The sequence below is a fragment of the Patella vulgata genome, chromosome 3 (genome assembly GCF_932274485.2).
Source record: "Patella vulgata chromosome 3, xgPatVulg1.2, whole genome shotgun sequence".
In the NCBI taxonomy this organism is placed as follows: domain Eukaryota; kingdom Metazoa; phylum Mollusca; class Gastropoda; family Patellidae; genus Patella; species Patella vulgata.
The window spans coordinates 43009620-43032747 of record NC_065881.2 but is presented as its reverse complement, the minus strand read 5'-3'; the positions used below and the strand labels follow the sequence as shown (position 1 = coordinate 43032747).

Sequence of the window (23128 nt, the reverse complement as noted above, 5' to 3'; positions counted from 1 at the left end):
AAAATTGTGACCTCTAGAGCGTACGAGGGACGGCCATTTTGTCGGGCAGTTTTGGGCCGATATTCACAAAATTCATATTCACCAATGTTACAATGCAACGGTGATATATTCAAACAATTTTTTAAATCCGAATAATATTTTGACCAGCATAGGGTCCACAAACTAAAAAATGTGATTTTTCGTACAATCAGGGGCCATAATTCAGGATGTTACGGTCCAATATGCGCGAATATCGAAATGAACAAAGATCTTTGGGTTATAAACTTACATTTTAAATTTCAACAAAAGCAGATAAAATTGTGACCTCTATAGGGAGATAGACCCATATTTCAAGTTTTGTTGAAATCGGATAAAAATTGTGACCTGTAGACTGTTCACAAACAATTGTGGACGGATCGACAGACGGACAGGAGCGACGACAATACACGTCCATATGAAAATATGGGCGTATAAAAATCGATAGGGATAGGGATCGTCATCTCATGAAGTTGAACATCGTGTATAGCCCCATTACACATATTTCAATAATGGTATATTAGTCAGCCATGTTAAATCCTCTTACCTCACTGACTTGTTGAAGAAGTTTTAGTTTTTGAGAACTGACTTCTTGAAATCCAACTATAAATACTGTCACTTGTGCTTGATACTGTAAACAAACATTCAAACAATTTCTAAACTAATTAAGTGTATAGTATACAGGTCAATACAGGTTTTAGACTATAATATCAGTTAATGTTATATCTAGGCCTAATGTTACCATTATGAAATGTTGATTTGAATTGATAAGTGACTGATATGCATATTTACCTTTTTCTTTTTAACTTGATCTTGCAGTATTTCTGCCAGCTCAGCCTATATAGCAAAATATAAAATCTTAATAATAACTAAATCACAATTAGGCTGGAACTAAAAAACTAGAAACAATATAAAACCAGCGGCTGCCAGACAGGATACGCCCACATTTTCGAGAGATGGATAGAGAACAAGCTAAAAAGAAAGCGATTTTTTGTACAATCAGGGGCCATAATTCAGGAAGTTAAGGTCCGATATGCACAAATATTGAAAGGAACAGAGATCTTTGGGTTATAAACATACATTTCAAGTTTCAACAAAATCAGATAAAAATTGTGACCTCTATAGGGTCCACAATCTTGATATACCATATTTTTACACTATTTGAGAACGAACGGCGGCCATTTTGTCTGTCAATTTTGGGCTGATTTTCACGAAATTCGAAATCAGCCGCCCTTAGGGTGTAACGGTGATATAATAATACATTTTTTTAAATCGGATAAAAATTATGACCTCTATAGGGTCCACAAGCTAAAAACGTGATTTTTTGTACAATCAGGGGCCATAATGCATGAAGTTTCGATCTGATACATGCCAATATCAAAAGCAGCCGAGATCTTTTGGGGATAAACCTATATTTCAAGTTTCGTCAAAATCGGATAAGAATTGTGACCTGTAGAGAGTCCACAAACAATTGTGGACGTCCGGACGGACAGGGGCGACGGCATAATACGTCCACATGAAAATATGGGCGTATAAAAATAAAATTGTAAAATAGTTTTGGATAGTACCCTTAATGTTTGCTTATATTTATTACCTATTCAAGTGCTTCAAAAGCACCATTGACTGTTATCAGTATAAAGTTTGATTGAACAAATCAAAAAGAATATTTGGAAATCTTTTAACTCAATAAAATATACTTACAATATCATTGACAAATTCCAAATTAGGATTATGATCTGAATATAACTCATCTGTCATTTCAAAATTTTGATAAATCTGTAAAATATGAAAAATAAGTATGATCTTGTTGTCCTTTTCTGTAGAAATTCATATAAAATCAGCAAAGCTTCTATGTGTCCAGCTAAATTGCACCTACATGTTTCTTTCACATAAGATTTCATGATGCAAGATTATGTGAAAAGTTTAATGGACCGTAGGGAGCCACAGGGGAACAGTGACATGCACTGGCTCACAAACCCGGAGGTTCCAGTTCAATCATGTAGTTAACTTTAAAAGTTCCTCATTAATTCCAGCATGGTTTCCCTTGTCAGTGATTAAGAATGGGGGGCCTGGGATTGGACTGTGTCTAATCTTCTAGATGGAATGAAAAACTGAGGTCCTGTGTACACATCTGTATGCCCGTAAAAGAACCCTTGGCAACTGGAATTCAATGAATAGTATGATAGGCAAAATTTAACTCGTATCCAATTGCACCTGGATACAAGATTGACCTCTAACAAAAATATCAAGGGTTCAATCAAATCTCAGTGTGATTTTTCAAACCAGACTAACACTGGTTATGAAAGTAGTGTGACTAGTAGTTCAGATGGGCCGGAAAACAAAGGTCTACCTATTGACATATGTGCACATAATAGAACTCTTGGCATTTGGAATTCGAAGATTAATAGGCGGGATAATTTTCCATGCAATTCATACGTAACCAGAGAAATTGTGTATTGTGTTGAAAATATTCTAAATTTGATTCTTCATTCTGTAGACTCCAAACTGCACTGATTAACTGAATTAAGATGTTACAACTGCCTTGATGTGGCAGTGTGCAATACTGCATTGTGAGTTTAATGGTATAACTGTTTGATTGTAAAATATCAATTCCTCGTAGTGTAAAACTTCAATCTGTCCACAGAAATTCTAAACTAAATACAAGATTTTAGTTTTCAGATTGCTCAACTATGTATCAATTTAACACATTATGACATTCCTATGTCAACACCTTGATATTGCTTAACAGGTACCGACTTAGAGAAAGAGCTAATAAGTGTCTGAGAAATCTTAATAAAAATAACAATTATAATCCTTCACTTACATTTTCTACTCTGTTCATAACCTTTTCCAGTTCTTCCTTAGTTTCATTAGCCACTCGTTGAGCCATTGATCTGGCATTTCTATCAACAACAGCTTGTGCAGGGGCATCTCCCCTATCTAAGATGGAAACTGTACCCAAATAATTCATCTTGATTAATTTATTTCTTGACGATTTACCAGTATTTCTTTAATGTAATGACTAAAAAGAAAGATATACTATTGCCTTAAAAAAAGTGTGGGATATATTTAAACAAGCCAATATATATATACATCATGTTGTTGTCTATTACAAATTTAACAGTCTAATACATTGAAATATGATTGTATTGGAGTTAAGAATGTGTTGCTTTAAATGTAACATACAACTAATCTCATTAGTCTAATTATGCAATTCTATTCAAACGATAATAGGTGTAGTTCCACAAGTAAATAAAATTGTTGTCAAACATAACACTCCTTAAAACAACAAACTAATCAACAATGAATAAAATGTTGTTTGGCTAATCAATGTTGTTGATAACATAACAATGATATAATCATCTTATAGTTAAAGATATATTATGGGAGATTCGATAACGAGTTGGCAGTTCTCACTATAATAATTAAAAACTATATAACGTATAGGCAATTTGCTGAAAATTTTATTCAAATTGATCCACTATGAACCGAGAAATAAGCGAATGAAATTTCTGCCTAGCCTCGGTCATCATTACTAAAGTCAGTACGATAAACAACATAGTCTCGATTAACCATTTAATCGTTTAATCGAGAAGGAAAGTTATACAGTAAATTGGCTCACAATCCACTTAAGATCGCAGGCTAGCGATGCCATCTAGAGTTGATTATGGTCTGGATAAGTTAATTAATGTCTAAGTAATAATTTAGATAACATTTCAGGCCTAAAGAAATACCTGCAATAGACAGATTTAGCTCTTGCATAATGCGTGTTTAAGATTTAGTATTACTTTACTGTTCAACAACAAAGAAGCTATCTGGATTTAATTATGAATATTTTACATCAATAATAAATTACATTAAAACACCAGGATTCACTTTGAAAACATACAAACATCGGAATTCACTTTCAACATATCGGAATTTGCACTTAAGACATTCGTATTTACTAATATTTTACATTAATAATAAATTACTTTAAAACACCGAAAATCACCGGAATTCACATTGAAAACATATAAACACCGGAATTTATTTTCAAAATATCAGAATTCACACTTAAGACCTTCGTATTTACGAATATCTTACATTATTAATAAATTACTTTAAAACACCGGAATTCACTTTGAGAAAATCGGACATTGAAAACATATTATAAACACCGGAATTCACTTTCAAAATATCGGAATTCGCAATTAAGAACTTTGTATTTAGTTATATTTTACATTTAATAAATTACTTAAAAACACCGGAATTCGCTTTGAGAAAATTGGAATTCACCCCAAGACAATTGTATTTACTTATATTTTGCATTAATATTAATTCTAGAATGTATCTACTATAAGACGATATTTCCAGATGGTCAACTCGGGAAACAATATGATTAGAACACAGCAGTAATCCATGTAAAATGTCAAACTGAACATTTCTCGAACGTGGAGCAAAACGTTCTGTTGTTCTTACTATTTAACGTCCGCTTGTAGTGAAGGTGATATCATAGACAAGTCTTATTTTTCATTTTTATTATCTTAGCACACATACAGGGGTCTTTGTTGTGGGAGGAAACCAGAGTACCCAGAGTAAACCCACGAGGTTGAGAAGACGCCCCTATCTCCAAGCTACATACGCTCATACCATGGATCGAAAACACAACCGCAAACCAGAGGTGACCGGCCAGCTAAAGCTCAAAGTGCGGCACTCTAGACTCTAGACAACTAGGCCATCCCAACATACTCAGTGTAGACCCCATAAACATTGCCACATGGGGACCATCTGGGAAAAAAATAGGCTGTGGGCCCAGGTGATACCACAAGGTCCCCATATAGGACCCATATTATCTTACCACATACAAATGTACGCAAATACACTTTATTTTCATATATATATTAATATCACAGAGACAAGCCAAATGATATAATGGTTACTTCTTTTTTACATTGATAATCTGACCGTATAGTGTGTGTATCTGGGGCCAATATGGGATCTATATGGGATTTCCCACATGAACAACTCTGTTTTTGTACACTTGGGGCCAATATGGTGTCCATATGGGATTACCCGTGTGTGTATCTGGGGATAATATGGTATCTGTATGGGATTACATATAACTTTTGCCTATCTGGGGCCAACATGGTATCTATATGGGATTACTTATTAGTCTATGTATGAGTTCATTATTGAATCCATACTTTTAGTTGTGTATATATTACTATCACACAGATAAGCCAAATGATATAATGGTTACTTCTTTTTTACATTGATAATCTGACCGTATAGTGTGTGTAACTGGGGCCAATATGGGATCTATATGGGATTTCCCACATTAACAACTCTGTTTTTGTACACATGGGACCAATATGGTGTCCATATGGGATTACCCGTGTGTGTATCTGGGGATAATATGCTATCTGTATGAGATTACATATAACTTTTGTATATCTGGGGCCAACATGGTATCCATATGGGATTACTTATTATTCTATGTATAAGTTCATTATTGAATCCATACTTTTAGTTGTGTGTAAATTAATATCACAGAGATAAGCCAAATGGTATAATGCTTACTTCTTTCTTACATTGATAATCTGACCTTATAGTGTGTGTATCTGGGGCCAATATAGGGTCTATATGGGATTACCCACATTAACAACTCTGTTTTGTATACATGGGGCCCATATGGTGTCCATATGGGATAACCCATTTGTGTATCTGGGGATAATATGGTATCCATATGGGATTACTTATTTGTATGTATAAGTTCATTATTGAATCCATAGTTTTAGTTTTGTGAACCAATCTGCACAGAAGGGATTACGCATATGTGCACCAAAAGCTTGTGTGGTATGGATATGATATAACCACATTCATGTATATTATGTATATGGGTTCAATATGGTATTAATATGGGATTACCCACATGTGTATCTGGGGCCAATATCTTATCTATATGGCATCTACCACATATAAAATAATACATCTGGGTCCAATATTTTACCCATATGGGATTAGTCGCACTTGTATCGGCTTCAATGTGGAATTATACCCATTGCATTTAGTAGATATTAATAAGTATTCAGAAAATTAAAATCAGAATGTCATTAAAGTGTTTATTTGGGATATGTTAAACTTATTGCGCCCTCAACAGTTGTATTTACATGACAAGTAAACAGTCGCACAAACAGGTGCGATTTACATTAAACCATGTTACAACTACACAGATTTGTTAGAGAGCATAAGAATTTTTACAGGTAAAGTCTTTTTGCAATTTCTTTATTGTACTACTTTACTTAAAAATATTTTCAATTTCCCATTTTTCCTTCATTAAAATTTAATGTTTTCGCTTAATTAAACATAAACATTATGCAAGAGCTAAATCTGACTATTGCAGGTCTTTCTTTAGGTCTGAAATGTTATATAAACTATTAATTAGACATTTATTAAAAAGACCATAATCAACGACCTCGATGGCATCTTATGGGTCCGAATTTAATTAGATTTGAATCCGATTTTCTGTCCAACGCCCTTGATTAACCGCAAAAATGGATAATCAAGTCTTCTTTTTATTATCGTAACAGCGGTAAAAATGACAATCGAGGCTACTGTGTATATGAATCAGATTGAAGCAATTTCACTAAAATTTTCGACATTTCCCATTTACATTATAATCTGTTTTTTATCTATTATATATTGTCAGCTCTTTATTTAATCTTCCATAATGTATTTTTAAGTCAAACAATTTCAGGGCAGGTAACCTAACAGGTTACCGCAAAGGTTGTCTGGAAATTATTTGTAGCAACCTAGATGTATTAATGATGAGACCGTCTTTGTATGTAACATGTAGGAACTGAGAAGTAAGAGATTAGAATTTAATAAAATTGAGAAATGAAGTCTTTTTTCTTTGTTTTGTTTTAATTTATAATATTGAACATGAACATAACTTTGTAACACAGGGATCACGTACAGGGGTCAATGGCACAAATTCTTGAATTAACAATGGATATCGGAAGCACATACTGATATAATACCTGAACAAAATATCCAATCTTGCTGAAAATTGGTACAAGGCATGTTCGATCGACACTCGGTGTATACAGGCTGATCACGATGTCGGCCATTATCAATAAATTAAAAACAAAAAAATGAGTTAGATTGTTGAAATCGTAACTGGTTATATTCATGGTGATGCGACTATTCAAATTATAGGTGAACAAATTCATCACCAACATATCAAACTCAAAATAAACAGCATTTAAAAAAATAACACTTTTGTACTTCTAAAACCAATACAGTAATAACAAATCAGAAAAATATAACTTAAGATTAAATTAATTTTCAAAAAGTATATAATATTATGAAGCCATACTTGCAAAGCTGCTAAAGCCTTTGCGCGCAATATAAATTGGTACTCCATAGGTAGATGATTTATTCTACTGCCGTACTGAAATTTGTTTTATATTTTAAATAAAATTAAAATCCAAACAATTTGGAGATCTTTTATTAATATTTTTAGATTACTATAGAATTAAGTGGTGCACTAATATATACTTTGCAGAGATTAAACAGATTACAGCAGAATTCTCCTTATCACAGACTATAATAAGTTTACCATGAATAAAAAATAGAGTTTGTTTATGAATGAAATTGTGCCACATATTTTCATTTTAAGAAATATGTACTTCACTCTACAATTCAAAATAAATGCCCGTCTCTGTAGAGCTTTAAAGCAAAAGAATCGTAATACATTATTCTTTAAAGAAAATAGTCAAAGAAATCAGGACCAGTTTCTACTAAAATTTATTATGAATAGAGCCTGGCTGGTATAGGTTTCTTGCTAGTTAGATTTTAATGACTATAGCAGATTCTGTACTCAAATTATATAATATCTGACCATACAGCAGAGTTCATCAAGTCAACCGTGAATACCTGTCAGCGCGTCATCCTATAACAACCAATTTAGTCTGGTCATTGGTTTAACTTTAGATTCTGAACTGCAAAAGTATATGTGTATAGCAGCTAGAAGTTAGTACTAACAAGAAACAGACCAAAGTGGTACACATCTCTGCAATCAGTTCACAACCTTGAACAGAATGACAAACAAATGACAGTCATATATATTAGTATGGACTCTATATTATGCCCCCCCCCACCCCGCTCCAAAACAAAAAAGTTACGAGTCAAATTTGTTGATATAGGTATGTTAGAACAACACTGACAGATAAATGCTTTTGTCTGGTGCCCTTTTTTCACAAAAAACTGTAACCATTTATATTAATGATCAGGATGATGAAGCTGCTTGGGTGTGCATGTTTTAAGACGTGACAACTCGCATTAAAATAAATGTGAATTTATGGAAGAATAGTTTCGTTCGATATGTGATATTTTTCAGGTAATATATAGTGCACTTACTTATTTTTTCGTTTTTTTGTTCTGTTTTAGATAAACCGACTTGGACGATTAGGTGGCAGAGATGTCCTGTCCATCGTTAACAACATCATGAAGAATCTCAGTGACACTTATGTATAACGCCGTTACAATTGGACAGGATAAAAAGGCAAGCGTGAATTAGGAGCACATGCTACAGCTACCATTGTTTTTAGTAAGTAATATTGATGATACGTCATTGTTGGAAATAAATGCAAATCAATAATAGTTCTGGTACGATGGGGTTTATTTTAATGTTTTTACAATCGTATATCAAAAAGTCTTTTTGAACCCTCTGCATATTTCAGGTGCAATTTAGATTTGAATTGTATGTGTTTTGTGGTCTCAGGGGAGATCATATGGAAAGACTTGTGTTGCTTTGTCAGGTTGCACATCAACAGACCTAATGTGCTTTCCTTTTGAATTACAGATCCAGACAGAAGAAATCCAATGTTTTGAAACACCACAAACAAGGAAATCAAAGCTGCAGTTAGTCGTTTGAACTGGTTTCCTGACAAATGCAAGGGACGGGATGGTGGGAGATCTCAACGAATTTCAACCGTCCTAAATGAGAAAGCATAATAATAAAACATGAAACCAAATATAAATAGTTTTGTACTTATTTGGTATAAGATCCCATATGAGTCCCATATTACCTTTATTTGCACCCCACATGAGTCCCATATAGTAACCATATGGCATTTCTTAACATGGCCATATGGGTCCCATGCAAGCCCCATATTACATTTATTTGCACCCCACATGAGTCCCATATAGTACCCATATTACATTTCTTAACATTGCTATATAGGTCCCATGTAGGCCCCATATAACACCCATATTATTTTAAATGTCTTACCCATATAGATCCCACACAAACCCCATTTAGTACCCATATGGTTGCCCATATGGATCCCATATGAATGTTGGGTGCAAAAATGTTGGGGTCCCATATGGGCTCCCCATAATGGCCCATATTACATGACACATGGTACCCATATGGTACCCATCAGTGAATGTTATCAGGGGATAAGCTAAGTTTATTCGAAAATTAACTTGGTAACAATAAGTCAATCAAATAAAGTCTCATCAATAATGGTTTGGATATTTTCATAGATAATCCGTTGTAGCATGAAGCAATCCAGATTGTTAATTGTGAATTGTCTTGTATCACTAAAGAGATGCAAAAACACAGTGGTCACAAAATTTAGGCTTAATCCTTACTGATTATTCCTTAAATCAACACTGATGTGTTGAGTAGTTATTTTAATAATTAATTTGCAGTGGATATGAAGTACAGATTTATGTTTAACCTGTTTGTTGACAGGGCCCTTTTGTTGATTGTCTCTAATCATAGACAGGAACATACCACATTGTTGTTGAAATCTGTAATAAACAACAACAATCTATGGTGGCTGATAGTGGCCATGTTAAGTCTCGCCCTTTTAACAATGCTCCAACACGACAGTATTGCCGCAATCACACGCAATCACGCGCCACTGCTTGTCCTGTTATTTTGATAGAATATCAAGTGATACATATTGTATAAAGAGATTGTCTAAGGTAAGTCATGCCCCACCTTCACACCTGGATCTCACGCTCTGTACGCTTGGTATGGCAAACCGCTGCGACTGGCAAGTACACGAAGATGAAACACTTGGCAGCGACCATCTACTGATAGAACTCTACATCCAATGTGAAACAACCAGGGAAGTCTATAACGGGAAACCCAATTGGAAAATAAAAGAGGCTGATTGGGCTAACTTCCGTGTAGGCTGCCTTGGGTGGAAAGAAGAAGACATCATCGATGCCAACATCGACGTGTACGAAGCCAACATCACGAGTGCTATTATAGGTGCCGCAGACGACTCCATTCCCAAGACTTCTGGAGGGCAATCAAGGATTAGAAAACCTTGGTGGTCACCAGAATGTCAGAAGGCGGTTAACGAAAGAAAGAAGGCACTACGCCTACGGAAACGTCACTACAATGAAGTCAACCACCAAAACTACCTGAAGTTGAAATACTCTGCTAGAGACACCATCCGGAAGACACAAAGTGGGCACTGGATGACGTTCTGTAATGCGTTGAATCAAAACACGCAAACAGGTGCCGTCTGGAAGAAGCTAAACGCCATGAACGGGAAGCGCAGATCATTCAACATACCAAACCTAAAGAATGGAGATGAGTACGTTACCAACGGCAATGAAAAGGCAGATCTACTTGCAAAAGCTTTCGCTGACGCAAGCAGGGACGAAAACCAATCACCAGAGTTCCTGAAGAGAAAGGAAATCTTTTACTCACAGCACCCTAATGAAGGGGCTAAACCAATCAATCTACCCTTCTCTGAGGAGGAGTTAAATAAGGCTCTTTCCCTCAAGAAGGATAGTGCGGCTGGTGAGGACAAAGTAAAGTACTCAATGCTGAAACATCTCCCTAGAATTGCCAAAAGGATACTACTAAACTTCTTCAACACATCCTGGCTGGCAGGAGAGGTACCTAAAGAATGGCGGAAAGCCAACGTCATCCCTCTTCCAAAACCAGGTAAAGAGAAAACAAAGGCAGAGTCCTATCGACCAGTAAGTTTGACATCCACACTGTGCAAAACCTTGGAAACAATGGTTAACATACGACTACAGTTCTATCTGGAGAGCAACCGACTGATCGACGAAAATCAAAGCGGGTTCAGGAAAGGGCGTTCAACAATGGACCACTTGGTAAGACTGCAGCAAGTCATGTCGCAGGCACTCCTCTGGGAACCTGTTATGTGTCGTGTTCGTAGATTTAACTAAGGCTTTCGATTTAGTCTGGCTAGACGGGCTGCTCTTCAAGTTAGGACGTATTGGTATAACGGGCATAATGTTTCGGTGGATCAAAAGCTTTCTGAGCGATAGAAGCATACAGGTGAATGTTGGCAGATTCCTGAGTGCCGTGCAAACATTAGAAAATGGCACGCCTCAGGGGTCGGTTATCAGTCCCACTCTCTTCAATATCATGATCAACGACATACAGAAATCTTCCTACCTCGACGCCAAAACTGAGTTAGCTAAATTTGCTGATGACAGTACCATATGGAGGAAAGGGAGGAACTTCTGTGAACTACAAAAGAACATGCAAAAGGCCTTAGACAAATTCATGGCATGGGCAAACGATTGGGGATTCAAGGTCTCGGAGAAGAAAACAGTCGGCATGCTTGTAAGCAGGGATAGAGGGATAAGCAGAATGACTCTGTGTATGAACGGGAAAACCATCGAGTTTAAAGACCAAACCAAGTTCCTTGGCGTAATCTTTGACCGAAGGCTGACCTGGAAATTGCACATCGACGAGACTGTAGATAGATGCACCAAAATCCTAAACTTAATGAGAAAAATAACGGGCAGTACTTGGGGGTCCAACAGAGTAACACTAATGATGGTGTATCGTGCTCTAATACGATCTGTATTAGACTACGGCTCTCTGGCCTTCATGAACTGCGCGCCATTACTCTTAAGGAAGCTTGACACCATCCAATACAAAGCTCTGTGTATTGCGACTGGCATAGGGCAAGGGACTGGGAGAGAGGCACTACTGCAGGAAGTCGGGGAGTTGCCCCTATCCCTAAGAAGAAAAGAACTAGCGACAAGGTACTGGGCTAAGATCTCGCAACTGGGCGAAAGATCCCCAACCTTTGTCAGTCTACAAAAAACAAGATATGTGAGAGATCCTAGAAAGAAAAGCTTCGGCCAGGGTATCAGGGAAACAATCAAGGAACTGTGACTGGGAGAGCTCGTGATAAATGAACACGACCCCCCAGCAATCGCCCCTTGGACGCTCCCTATACTGCCGGTTAATCTAGATCTACTACAGAAAACCGACAAGAAAAACAACCCCACTGCAGCACGTGCTTTTTCTCTAGAACACCTGGAAGACAACATGCCGTCTGATGACTGGGACCATGTGTACACGGATGGCTCACGCAATCCTGAAAGGGGCACCAGCTCGTTTGGAATATACCTGCCAAATGGGGAACAGGGAATAAGCAGGAAACTGCCCAATAACTGTTCGGTGTACACTGCAGAACTTGTGGCCATTCGTGACGCTATATCATGGATTTCCAATCAAAAGACTAGTAAGTTCGTCATTCCAAGCGACTCTCTGAGCAGTCTGATTTCAATCCAAAATGACAACTCGGACTCGAGACCAGAAGTCATTTTGGAAATCAGGCAGCTGTACCAGAGGGTTTTAGAGAAGGGAAGCAAATTAGAACTCGTGTGGATTCCATCACATGTCAACATTAGAGGAAACGAGGAGGCAGATCGACTAGCCAATGAAGGTCTCAAGGACACAGCACCACTCCGCACCATAGACTACAGCACCACGGAAATCTACAGTATGGTCAAAAGACAGGTCAATTCAATCTGGGAATTAAATCTCGTTGAACTTGACACATACAGATTCCGGCTGGATGACAAGATCTATACAAAGACAACACTCAATCACCCTAGAAGAGATATATGTAGACTTATATCGAAGCTAAGGGTGAAAGAGCGGCTGCGAGACTACAAACACCAAGTCATCATCTGTGAGTGCGGAGAAGAATGTACCACCAACCATGTCCTGGTAGACTGCGAGGTATACAAGGAGGAAAGAATGGACCTAGTGAGAACAATGGAGACTAACAACATACCATTCAACACTAAGAATCTACTCTTCCCGAGACCAGATTTGAAACTGCAAATCTTCGAACAAATCCACCCCCTAATGGACACAGTTGGACTAAGTAGAATAGTGAAGTAAGAGGGGGTCACGGCTAAACGGGCTCGGCATCTAAACACTAAACTACATAGAGGATTTATACCACACTGGCAGGATAGTGGAGTAAGGGGGAGTCACGACCAGACGGACTCAGCATCTAAACACTATTCCGCCAAAAACAGACACCAAACCTACAGAGTGGGATAGTGGAGTAAGGGGAGGTCACGATAAGACGGGCCTGGCACCTAAACACAAACCCCTCAAAGATGACATCTACCAAACTAGCAGGATAGTGGAGTAAGGGGGAGTTACGATCAGACGAACTCGGCACCTAAACACTATTCTGCAAATAAAACTGATACCAAGCCCAAAGAGTGGGATAGTGGAGTAAGGGGAGGCCACGACAAGACGGGCCTGGCACCTAAACACTAACCCCAAACGATGACATCTACCAATCCAGAAGCAGACGAAATCATCTACCAAACGATAAGTTTTATATTAAATAAAGGGAAGAACTTCCCACTAAACCAAATCCATGGCCTAATGCCAAATGGAAATATTGCAAAATCATATTCTAAAAACAGGAATCAGCTTCGGCTCTCCTATGTCTTGTCTGCGATATCACTTATGTGGAAGCAGACGTTAAACACCAAGAACTACTACTACTAAGTCATGCTAGGGGGGTTGGGATGGCCTAGTGGTCTAGAGTGTCACGCTTCGACCTCTAGTTGGCCGGTCACCTCTGGCTTGCGGCTGTGGTTTCGATCCCAGGTGTGAGCGTATGTGGCTTGGAGATAGGGGCGCCTTCTCAACCTCGTGGGTTTACTCCGGGTACTCCAGTTTCCTCCCACAGCAAAGACCCCTGCGCGTGCGCTAAGATCATTAAAATGAACTTGTCTGCGATATCACCTTCGGTGGAAGCGGACGTTAAACGCTAAGAACAACAACAACAACAACAAGTCATGCTACCAATTTTGTTGTTCTTCGTGTTTAACGTCCGCTTCCAAATTGTCTTATTTTCATTTTTATTATCTCATTTAATCTGTAATATGGTTTAATATATTTACAGCCAATATCTTTATATTTTTTATGTATTAATACAAAAATCTTACTCATCTTCACCTCATCATTATCGCAAAATTTACAAAATCTGTTATTTCTAACAATACTTTTGCATCTACCTAAATAAGTTATGGGCAGATAAACAGATTTTTGAAATATAATTAGCATATTTACATGGAATGGATTTGGTCAAATAATATTGTATGTTAAAATTAGGACTGAAATACTGATAAAAGAGGCTTTTTGATGAATTACAAATAGGTTCTACACATAATTGTTTTAAAACATCTCAAATTCTATGCCTAATAGTTTTGAAATATGACGAGTTAAAAGATTTTCTCCACATATGTCAAGTAATCTCCCTTTAAAGATCAACATATCGGATTTACGAATCATATTAAATTTAAATATTGTCATTGTAAAAGGTGACAAATCACATACAATCACAACATAATAAACTATCATAACATGAGAATACTCTGAACAAAGTCAATTAATTGTCTGTGGTACTTATCTAAATTGATTTCATTTGTTTATTTCAAAACAATTACGATGTTGATGACCAAAAGTGACAATTGACACAACTTGCAATTAAATAAATAAATAAATATAGCTATAATATTGAATTGTTTATTGCACTATATATACCATAATATGTTTCATGCATTATAAATACTGTTTTAATAAACTATTAAACAATCACTAATTACAATACATTACAACGAATTGCAACAAAAGTATACATTAGCTTCTTGTCAACAAAAATCACATACACGAGTTATCTCTCATGAACCTCGATTCGTGCAAAAAGTAATGAAGCTTCTTAAACTCAACTAAATTGTTATTTTGTGTTTCCACAGTCAACACTTTTGGAGTTACTAGGTGTTGTTTTGGAGTTATTGGGTAATTCAACGGTATCATAATCATGATGCATATATTTGAAATGAATTCCGATAATCTTTCAAATAAATACACCGACAGCGCCATAATCAGGCCTGTGGAGAGATCAAAATAGTTATTCGTTATATTGTAATGTATTATGCATTTAAAATAAATTAGTTTTGTGGGAGGAATCAGTGGTTTTCAAAGTCAATTTCGGTGATTTAAGTGAATTCCGGTGATTGTAAATGAATTCCGGTGATTAGTCGGGCCCGCCCAAATACCATTCTAATCCTCATTAAACCTATTATAGTTTTCTTACACTATTACACCAGTGTATATCCCTTTATTATCCAAACCATATAATTTTAACAGTTTTCATATCTGGGTATATCTTTTTATAATCCAAAATTATATAATTTTAGCAAAAAGTAAAGAATAAAGATACAGAAAAATAAAAAGAAATGGGGTTTAACATCCTACTTTTCTGCACCATGCAGGCTAATGATGATGGATAAGGACATAACCTATCGCATTACATGTGTTGCTTTTACTGTGGACAATACAAATTAAATCATATACTTAATTCTTATACTAACACACTGCCAAGAGTTATTATAGATTTAATAACGAAAAACCTATGGTAAGTATACAGATTAAGAGATTATAAGTATTGTGATGTAACAATACGACAAATCTAAACAATGCTATATTATTGAGATTAATCAGGATATTCCATAATCTCACTTGAAAGGCTTTAGTTCATATTTTGGAAATGGGCCAACATTTTGCTGCAGTAAGTAAGAATGCACAGGAGCTCTTTTAGGCCTATTTTGATACTGTAAAACAGTGTCCAAATTCCATAATCAGTAAAACATGCAATACTATTAAATGCATAACATAGATAAAAATAAAATAGCAAAAATGGTTAACGGTTTTCCTCTTTCTGCAAACTGGGGTACTGAGTACTGACACTTTGTAGAATGTGGTGGGATTTATAGCTAGACTGCATAAAATTACATACACCTCCAGTAAAACATTTCACTCTGTAGGTGATTGTACTTTAACTGACAATAAAAAGGTGTACAAGTAACAAATTCAGCATCTTAAATGGCCAACCTGATAAAACTGACAAAATCTTTAAAGGGCACATAAGATGGGCAAGGAAACGTTTCGGTATGTGTAGCCAATGGTCACTATATCCACTTTGGGGCAAGTTCACACCAATCTAATTAAAATTAATTCAGCTATCTTCACTCAAAGTCGCAAAAAGAGAAATCCAGTAAAAACGACTTTGCCAATTATCGAAAACACTCCTAATCCCCTCAGGCGCCAGTGATGTCACAGTGACCGAATGTATATTCGGAGTGTTTATTCTTTAATTACCTATATACAGCCGGTGTGTGTATTCATTAATGTCTGACCGATTCCTTAATCCCCTAATTAAATAAAACAATTGACTACCGAATAATTTGTTTGTAATTTATTTTAATTTCAGATCAAATTTAGAATTTGTTTTATAATATCCCCGCCCTCTATTCTCATGACAGTGATTTTAATACTGTTTTTTAAAGTGACTTTTTGATAAGAGTCCCTCTACCATTGTGTACAGTCCAAACGATTCGAGATAGGCCTACATTCTAATTCTAATTTCCCTAAGCAAAACAGTACAGGAGTAAAGAGATGTGTTCATGCAAAATGTATCATAAAAGTCAAACATGATTGAAACGCAATTTGTAAATGACGATCTGTATCTCGTTTTCCAGAAGCCATCGTACGACGCCTGTCTTTCTGCATGTGGATTTGACTTCATTACTCTGATATAGACCGTAAAAATGAAATACCAAAAAAATAACTCTATATACGTTAGAATTACAGTACAAATAAATTTTGTTTTTAACCTTTTAAATCGAATAATAGATTTAGAAGGGTCATCTAACTATCTTTGTGTAAGAATAATAAAGTGGCAATTGTAGTGTCGTTAATATCTGTAATTATTCAATCCGACTAAAGTTGCACAGACATGGGGTCATAAATTAATTTACACCTTGATGTGGGATTAAGAATGCTGATTATGTAATTATCTTTTTTACGCCGGCCAGATCAAAGACATTTAGCTGGAACATGTGCATAATACCCCACGAACGAACGACAAAAGTTACGGGGGAACTTTTCTAAAACATTTCTCCACACGACAACAAATCGTAGAATTGTGCACATGTTAATTGTATAAAATAATTAAGTTTTACTCATCAGTTGTTTATAATTATTATTTACCCAATAATCAATTAGCTTTGTTCACCTTGTATTATTTGTTGATTGGCGTTTAAACAACATTTAATTGACTTGATATGAAATCTGAATATATATTATTCGATGGATAAACGGTTATGATAAGATTAGGTTTTATGTCTAACATCGTTTAACTTCTTTATAATAAAGGTATTTTACAATTACATTGACCGTTTTATCACTGACCAAACGGCATCAGGAACTCCAGTATGATAACATGTATTTGATATTCATGTCAGTCCATAAATCCCATGCAATTTTCGAGCCAAAATTTAACCTTAGTTACTACACCTGTAGTAGGCATGGAACCGTACATGGTAATAAGATTCCCAGCATTGATTGGCTGAGATATGAGGGTGATCTATTGTTATGCATAGTCATCTGAAAATTCCATATTCGCTGTGAATTTGAAATGGAGTTACGATAAAAGTTGTTCTTTGTGTATAGAAACGGTTATTATTATTATATATAGCTGATAATGAATATATCGACAAATGACTGAAATCATTTGTATTTCTGTACTTATAGAGAATAGTTTAGGATATCAAATATTACGGGGTTATCCAAATTACCGGTAAATGCGCTAATTGCTTGGGTCGTCTTCATTTGCCTTGTGGCCTATTTCAACAAAGGCACCTTAAATGGATCTACGGCATACTAAGGCATTTTACATTCAATCTAAAATACTCCAATCACAAATGTCTAATCTATAACAACACAAGATGATAATTTGGTGATTATGATTAGGCCAGTCACATGTTAATTGGACCATCAATACACACTTGTCAACTGGTGGTGTTTATAGAGAGTGATATATTGTACAGACAGGGATATATTATGTGTAGTTCCTGTGACGTCACCAGCCAATCAACCGGATTAAGGGCGTGATTGAAAAATTTAAAAGCATGTCGGATACTTAAACGTTAATCGCCTAATTAATTTTAATCAGATTGGTGTGAACTTGCCGTTATGTGGATATAGTAACCATTCATATACGTACATGCAATTTAGATATTTCGCCTCATGTGGTCTTTAAGCTAGTGATTCTACATGTTAGTCATTCATTAGTCCTACAGAGTACAGCATTTGTTTAAAATAATCAATAATAATTTCCAAAAAACTTTATTAACAACTTTTTGATGTGTTCCATAAGTTAATAATAGAAATACCATGCCAATGTAGCACTGCCATTGAATACTTACTCATCGACCTCAATCAAAGTACACCATAAATTGGCTACCCGTAAATATTTATTGGATTGTTTATTATAATATAATGCAGTAGGATAGATTTTATATTGTCCACTTTTATAAATTATACATCATATCATGTATGTTGATTTTTTATATATGAACTGAAAAACAACAAAATGATTGCATAACCAAGTCTTATAGAAGAGAGAAATTAATTTTCTTTAAGGGTGAAGAGAAAAGGGAAAGTTTAATATGTTCATTGAAATAGGGCCTAGAAGAAAAGGTAGGTTTTTTTTATAACTTTCACTCAGACTGACCTGATGAATGAATGAGGGTGTCACTGATGACTGAACAGTTCAGTGTTTTATCATTCCTCTGAAATCAAGGTGATCCAGAGAAAGTTAACCACTCTCCCATTCAACCACCAAGTACAATGGTTTCAATTAATAATATGATTACTTACAATTTAATTGGATTCCCACTTTTATGTGATCTCTTATAAAAAAAAAAATACGCAGTGTTGCTAATAATAACAAATGAGAGACGCCATCTTGACGGGTACCTGCTATCACGTGACACCGTTGCCCGCCAACGGACGCCAACATTTTCGAGTCTGGATAATCGAAAATAAACCACATCAACGAGGGATTTAAAGGGCTTCTTTTAAGCGAGGTGTCAGTATCATATAGTTCAGTGTGACCATGCAGTTATCAGATAATAAATGACTATAGCATAAAACATATTATAAGTATATTTATATAAAATAACATGTATTTATATTTAAAGGGCTTAAATGAAGTACGGTAGAGAACTGCGCCATACCGCCACCGGTACATTCATCCCAAACTTAGGCTGCCTATCTACAGCTAGCTCCGGCTGAGAATAGGCCCTAAGCTAATTAACCGACATTTAAATTCCTACATCGACGATTTTAGTCGAAAACACTGAGTATGCTTTTAGAAATTTTTAAAAGTATTTATTTCTCTTCTATTGTCATATTGAATGAAATTAAATATGTTTATTTAGCCGCTGTGTGTATGAAAAATGTCAAACTAATCACAGCCGAATCACAAAATAGTCCTCTAAATTATTCAATATGGCAGCGCCCATGAAACATAATTTCACAGAGGCGTTTTTTTTTGCGAGAACAAATTTAGGAGTATCTAACCTTGTTTTGAAAGATAAACAGATTGAAACTCTAAAGACAGTTTACAATGGTAAAGAATTTATTGCAATATTACCCATAGCACATATTATATATATATATATATCGCCTTTACGCGAGTGTCAGCGACATGCCGTGTTTACATAAAACACACGTGCGTGGGTTATTTTTACTCTGTTGTCTAAACAAAGCGGTCTCGAGTCGATAAGTCCCGCCCCAAAATGATCACATGAGCGTTTTAAATGGCGGATAATCAGTGCAGTGTCACATTCTGGGAAGTATGACGTAGATGGATCGCTCCGTGCAGTATGCGGTACATTATGTATCCTTAATTTAAAAGTCAAAATAAAAAGTCTATTTTATTTTTCATCATTTTTCGTATATATATATATATATATATTTATAATTAACAAGCGTATGTTAATTTACATATTATGTCGTTTCAATTTCCAGAATATATTATTATGTCAATTTCAATGACAATGAAGAATAGTTCAGAGATCAAGAGATCAAATTAAACTGAGGAAGGAAACTTATGGTGGCTGATAGTGGCCATGTTAAATCTCGCCCTTTTCATAACGCGACAACACGACATCACGACAGTATTGACGCAATCATACGACACTTAACTCTGTCGTATCATCGTGTTATTTTTATCCTAACGTCGAGATGTCGACTTATTGGCATAGTCTCTTTCTACAAGTCACAAAAATACAGCTGTACTCATTACATCATCTATAGGCCTAAGTAGTAGATTTGATAAATATAAAAGAGATAGTAGGAAAACGTTGATTAATTATTTGTTTTCTCAAAATAATGAAACATTTTGTGTCCACAATTGAATTATATTTGGTATTATATTTAAAAAATCTAGAATTACAATAGCAGGACCAAAGTGAGTTAGCTAAGTTAATTCCTTAAAGAAATAGTGGTGTCGGGAGGTATCGAACAAGTAAGCATTCATTGCCATGTGTACGACACCCACCAATATTTATAGATGACTGGAGCGATAGTTTAAAAATGATTTCAGAAGACAGGGTGGGAAGGGGATTGTAAAAAAACCAAATCGGGTCACATTCTTTAAAAGCACAGCATTATCATAGTGCAGCACGTCACCCCAATAGTTGCAGGAGTTTTTTTGAATGAGGTGGAGAAAACGATTCGCAGCATGTCATTGAGTCAACTAGCGTGGTTTTGAATACCCGGTTGTACGTGACAAGGTGTAGGGTCGCCTGTCAAACCTCGTGGGTTTTCTCCGGGTCCTCCGGTTTCCCCCCACTGCTAAAGACCCCTACGCGCAAACGATTTATTGAAATAAAATTAAACCATATGTTAGTCCCGAAATGACCTAATTTGTGTCGAGTGGACGTTAAACCCTCTCTCTCTCTCTCTCTCTCTCCCATTTGACATCACTAATGGGATTGAGGCCTAGATGAGTAAAAATAGGCCCAGTAATATCTTCAACTATGAACACACTCTAAAAGCCTCATACCCCCACCCCCCCCACGTCACCCAAATCGATGCAGGAGTTTTTTTATGAGGTGGAGAAAACAATTCGCAGCCGTTATTGACCTTATCGCATATAGGCTTGCATCCGTTTGACATCACTGATGGGATTGGGGCCTAGATGAGTAAAAATAGGCCCAGTAATACATTCTAAAAGCCTCATACCCCCCCCCACCCCACGTCTCTTATTTAGTTTTAGAAATAATTCCAGAATCAATAAAATGGTATCAATGATGTTTGATACAACTGGAAAATAATATGTCAAAAATTGATTAAACATGAGAAATATTATTACATATTGAATCCGTATCAGTGATAACGTACATTTACTCAATATGTTCCTTCCAATGGATCATCATTTAACATGAAACAAGGAAAGCAGCGATCGAAGAAAAAGATTTAAAAACACACATTTCAATATGACAGTAGTGATTCGGTCATGCATTTACATTCGAGAGTGTCATGCTTTCTTTGAAAGTAATGATTGTGCCAAATTTGAACAAAGTCAGTTTACATTCGCGGCCTATAGGTAGAGTGTTGACAGATCAAACGTAAAAAAAACAAAGAAAAAACCAGACCTATAAAAATTTATTTCTAAAACTCTTTTAGTTTTGAAATAATATTGTTTTCGCGTGTGCTAAGTGTTTCAGCGAATACATGTGGTTACAGAAAGGGTCTTGTAGATTAAGACTATAGCGCATGTGCAGTTTCAAACTTCCGAGACGACAAGTCGACAAGTCGATGATACGACAAAACCAAACTGTCGTATCATCGACTTGTCGTCTCGGAAGTTTAAAACTGCACATGCGCTATAGTCTTAATCTACAAGACCCTTTCTACAACTATTCGCTAAAACACTTATCACACGTGAAAACAATATAATTTCAAAATTAAAAAAGGTTTAGAAAATATATTTTCATAGATCTGTTTTTTTTAAGGTGTTATCTGTCAACCCTCTGGTATAACTACAGACTGCGGAACTAAATGTTCAAATTTGGCATAATCATTACTTTCAAAGACAGGATGGCATGAAATGAAATGAAATGGGGTTTAACGTCCTACTGTTCTCTCCTAAGCTGGGCTAAAGACGACGGGCATACGCCATACAGTGTGCTATGAGGGGATTTTGCCCGGGAAGCGGCGCTACGGCCCGCTCTTATATCGAAATCCAACTGCCAAGGGATCTTTTACGTGCACGCCAATGTGTACACGGGACCTCGGTGTTTCGTCCCATCCGAACGACTAGACAGCTGTCATTGTCAGGCCCTCCGTCCTGCATCACTGACAAGGGGGAACCACGCCGGTAAATCTTGATGAATTTTGTCGCTAATGCAGGGATCGAACCAATCTGTGAAAAAAGTCGTCTAATATCTCTGTAAAAGATGACTGTTTTCAACACATGCAATCACGTCACGCGGTGTCAATCATTGGACCAATGGCGCGTGCATTGTTTATATAAGACGTAACTGCTTCGGGTAGAATGATGCCTTTTACTCATTTTAATACCCATTTACGCTACATAGGAAATATTTTTTACCTACAAATACTTCAAATGTCTTTATTTATTTTTCTAATACATAAAAAAAAATTTTTTAGAATTAAATTTGTCGGAGGAATAATGTTAATATTGGGGACTCATTAAGTCGCATCGATGTCATTCTTATCAGAGGCCTAGCGAATATTCACTTCTGATCAGTGTGGGATCGAACACCCGACCTCCAGGCTAGCTAGCCAGCATCTTGCCCACGTAGCCACGCGATACTCTGAAAGGATGATACTCTCGGGTGTAAATACATGACCGAACCACTACTGTCATATTGAAGACGGGCATACGCCATACTATGAGCGAAATTTTGCCAGGACAGC

The 23128-nt window shown here is 36.2% G+C and overlaps 1 protein-coding gene across 4 annotated transcripts in view; it reads right to left on the bottom strand.

Moving 5' to 3' along the window:
• The window catches only part of LOC126814951 (tropomyosin), an 81172-nt gene extending 61977 nt beyond the window's left edge, over positions 1 to 19195 (bottom strand). For 2 of the 4 annotated variants that reach the window (XM_056099567.1, XM_056099568.1), the window contains exons 1-5: positions 19055 to 19184; positions 2840 to 3037; positions 1717 to 1791; positions 808 to 852; positions 563 to 646 (exon numbers count right to left, since the gene is read on the bottom strand). In XM_056099567.1, coding sequence (XP_055955542.1) covers positions 563 to 646; positions 808 to 852; positions 1717 to 1791; positions 2840 to 2986 — 351 coding nt within the window. In that variant the 5' untranslated portion in view covers positions 2987 to 3037; positions 19055 to 19184. Of the gene's footprint in view, positions 1 to 562; positions 647 to 807; positions 853 to 1716; positions 1792 to 2839; positions 3038 to 19054 lie in introns of all 4 variants that reach the window. The other 2 variants (XM_050540421.2, XM_050540422.2) reach the window with 2 other exon arrangements.
• Positions 19196 to 23128: the final 3933 nt, after the last annotated feature.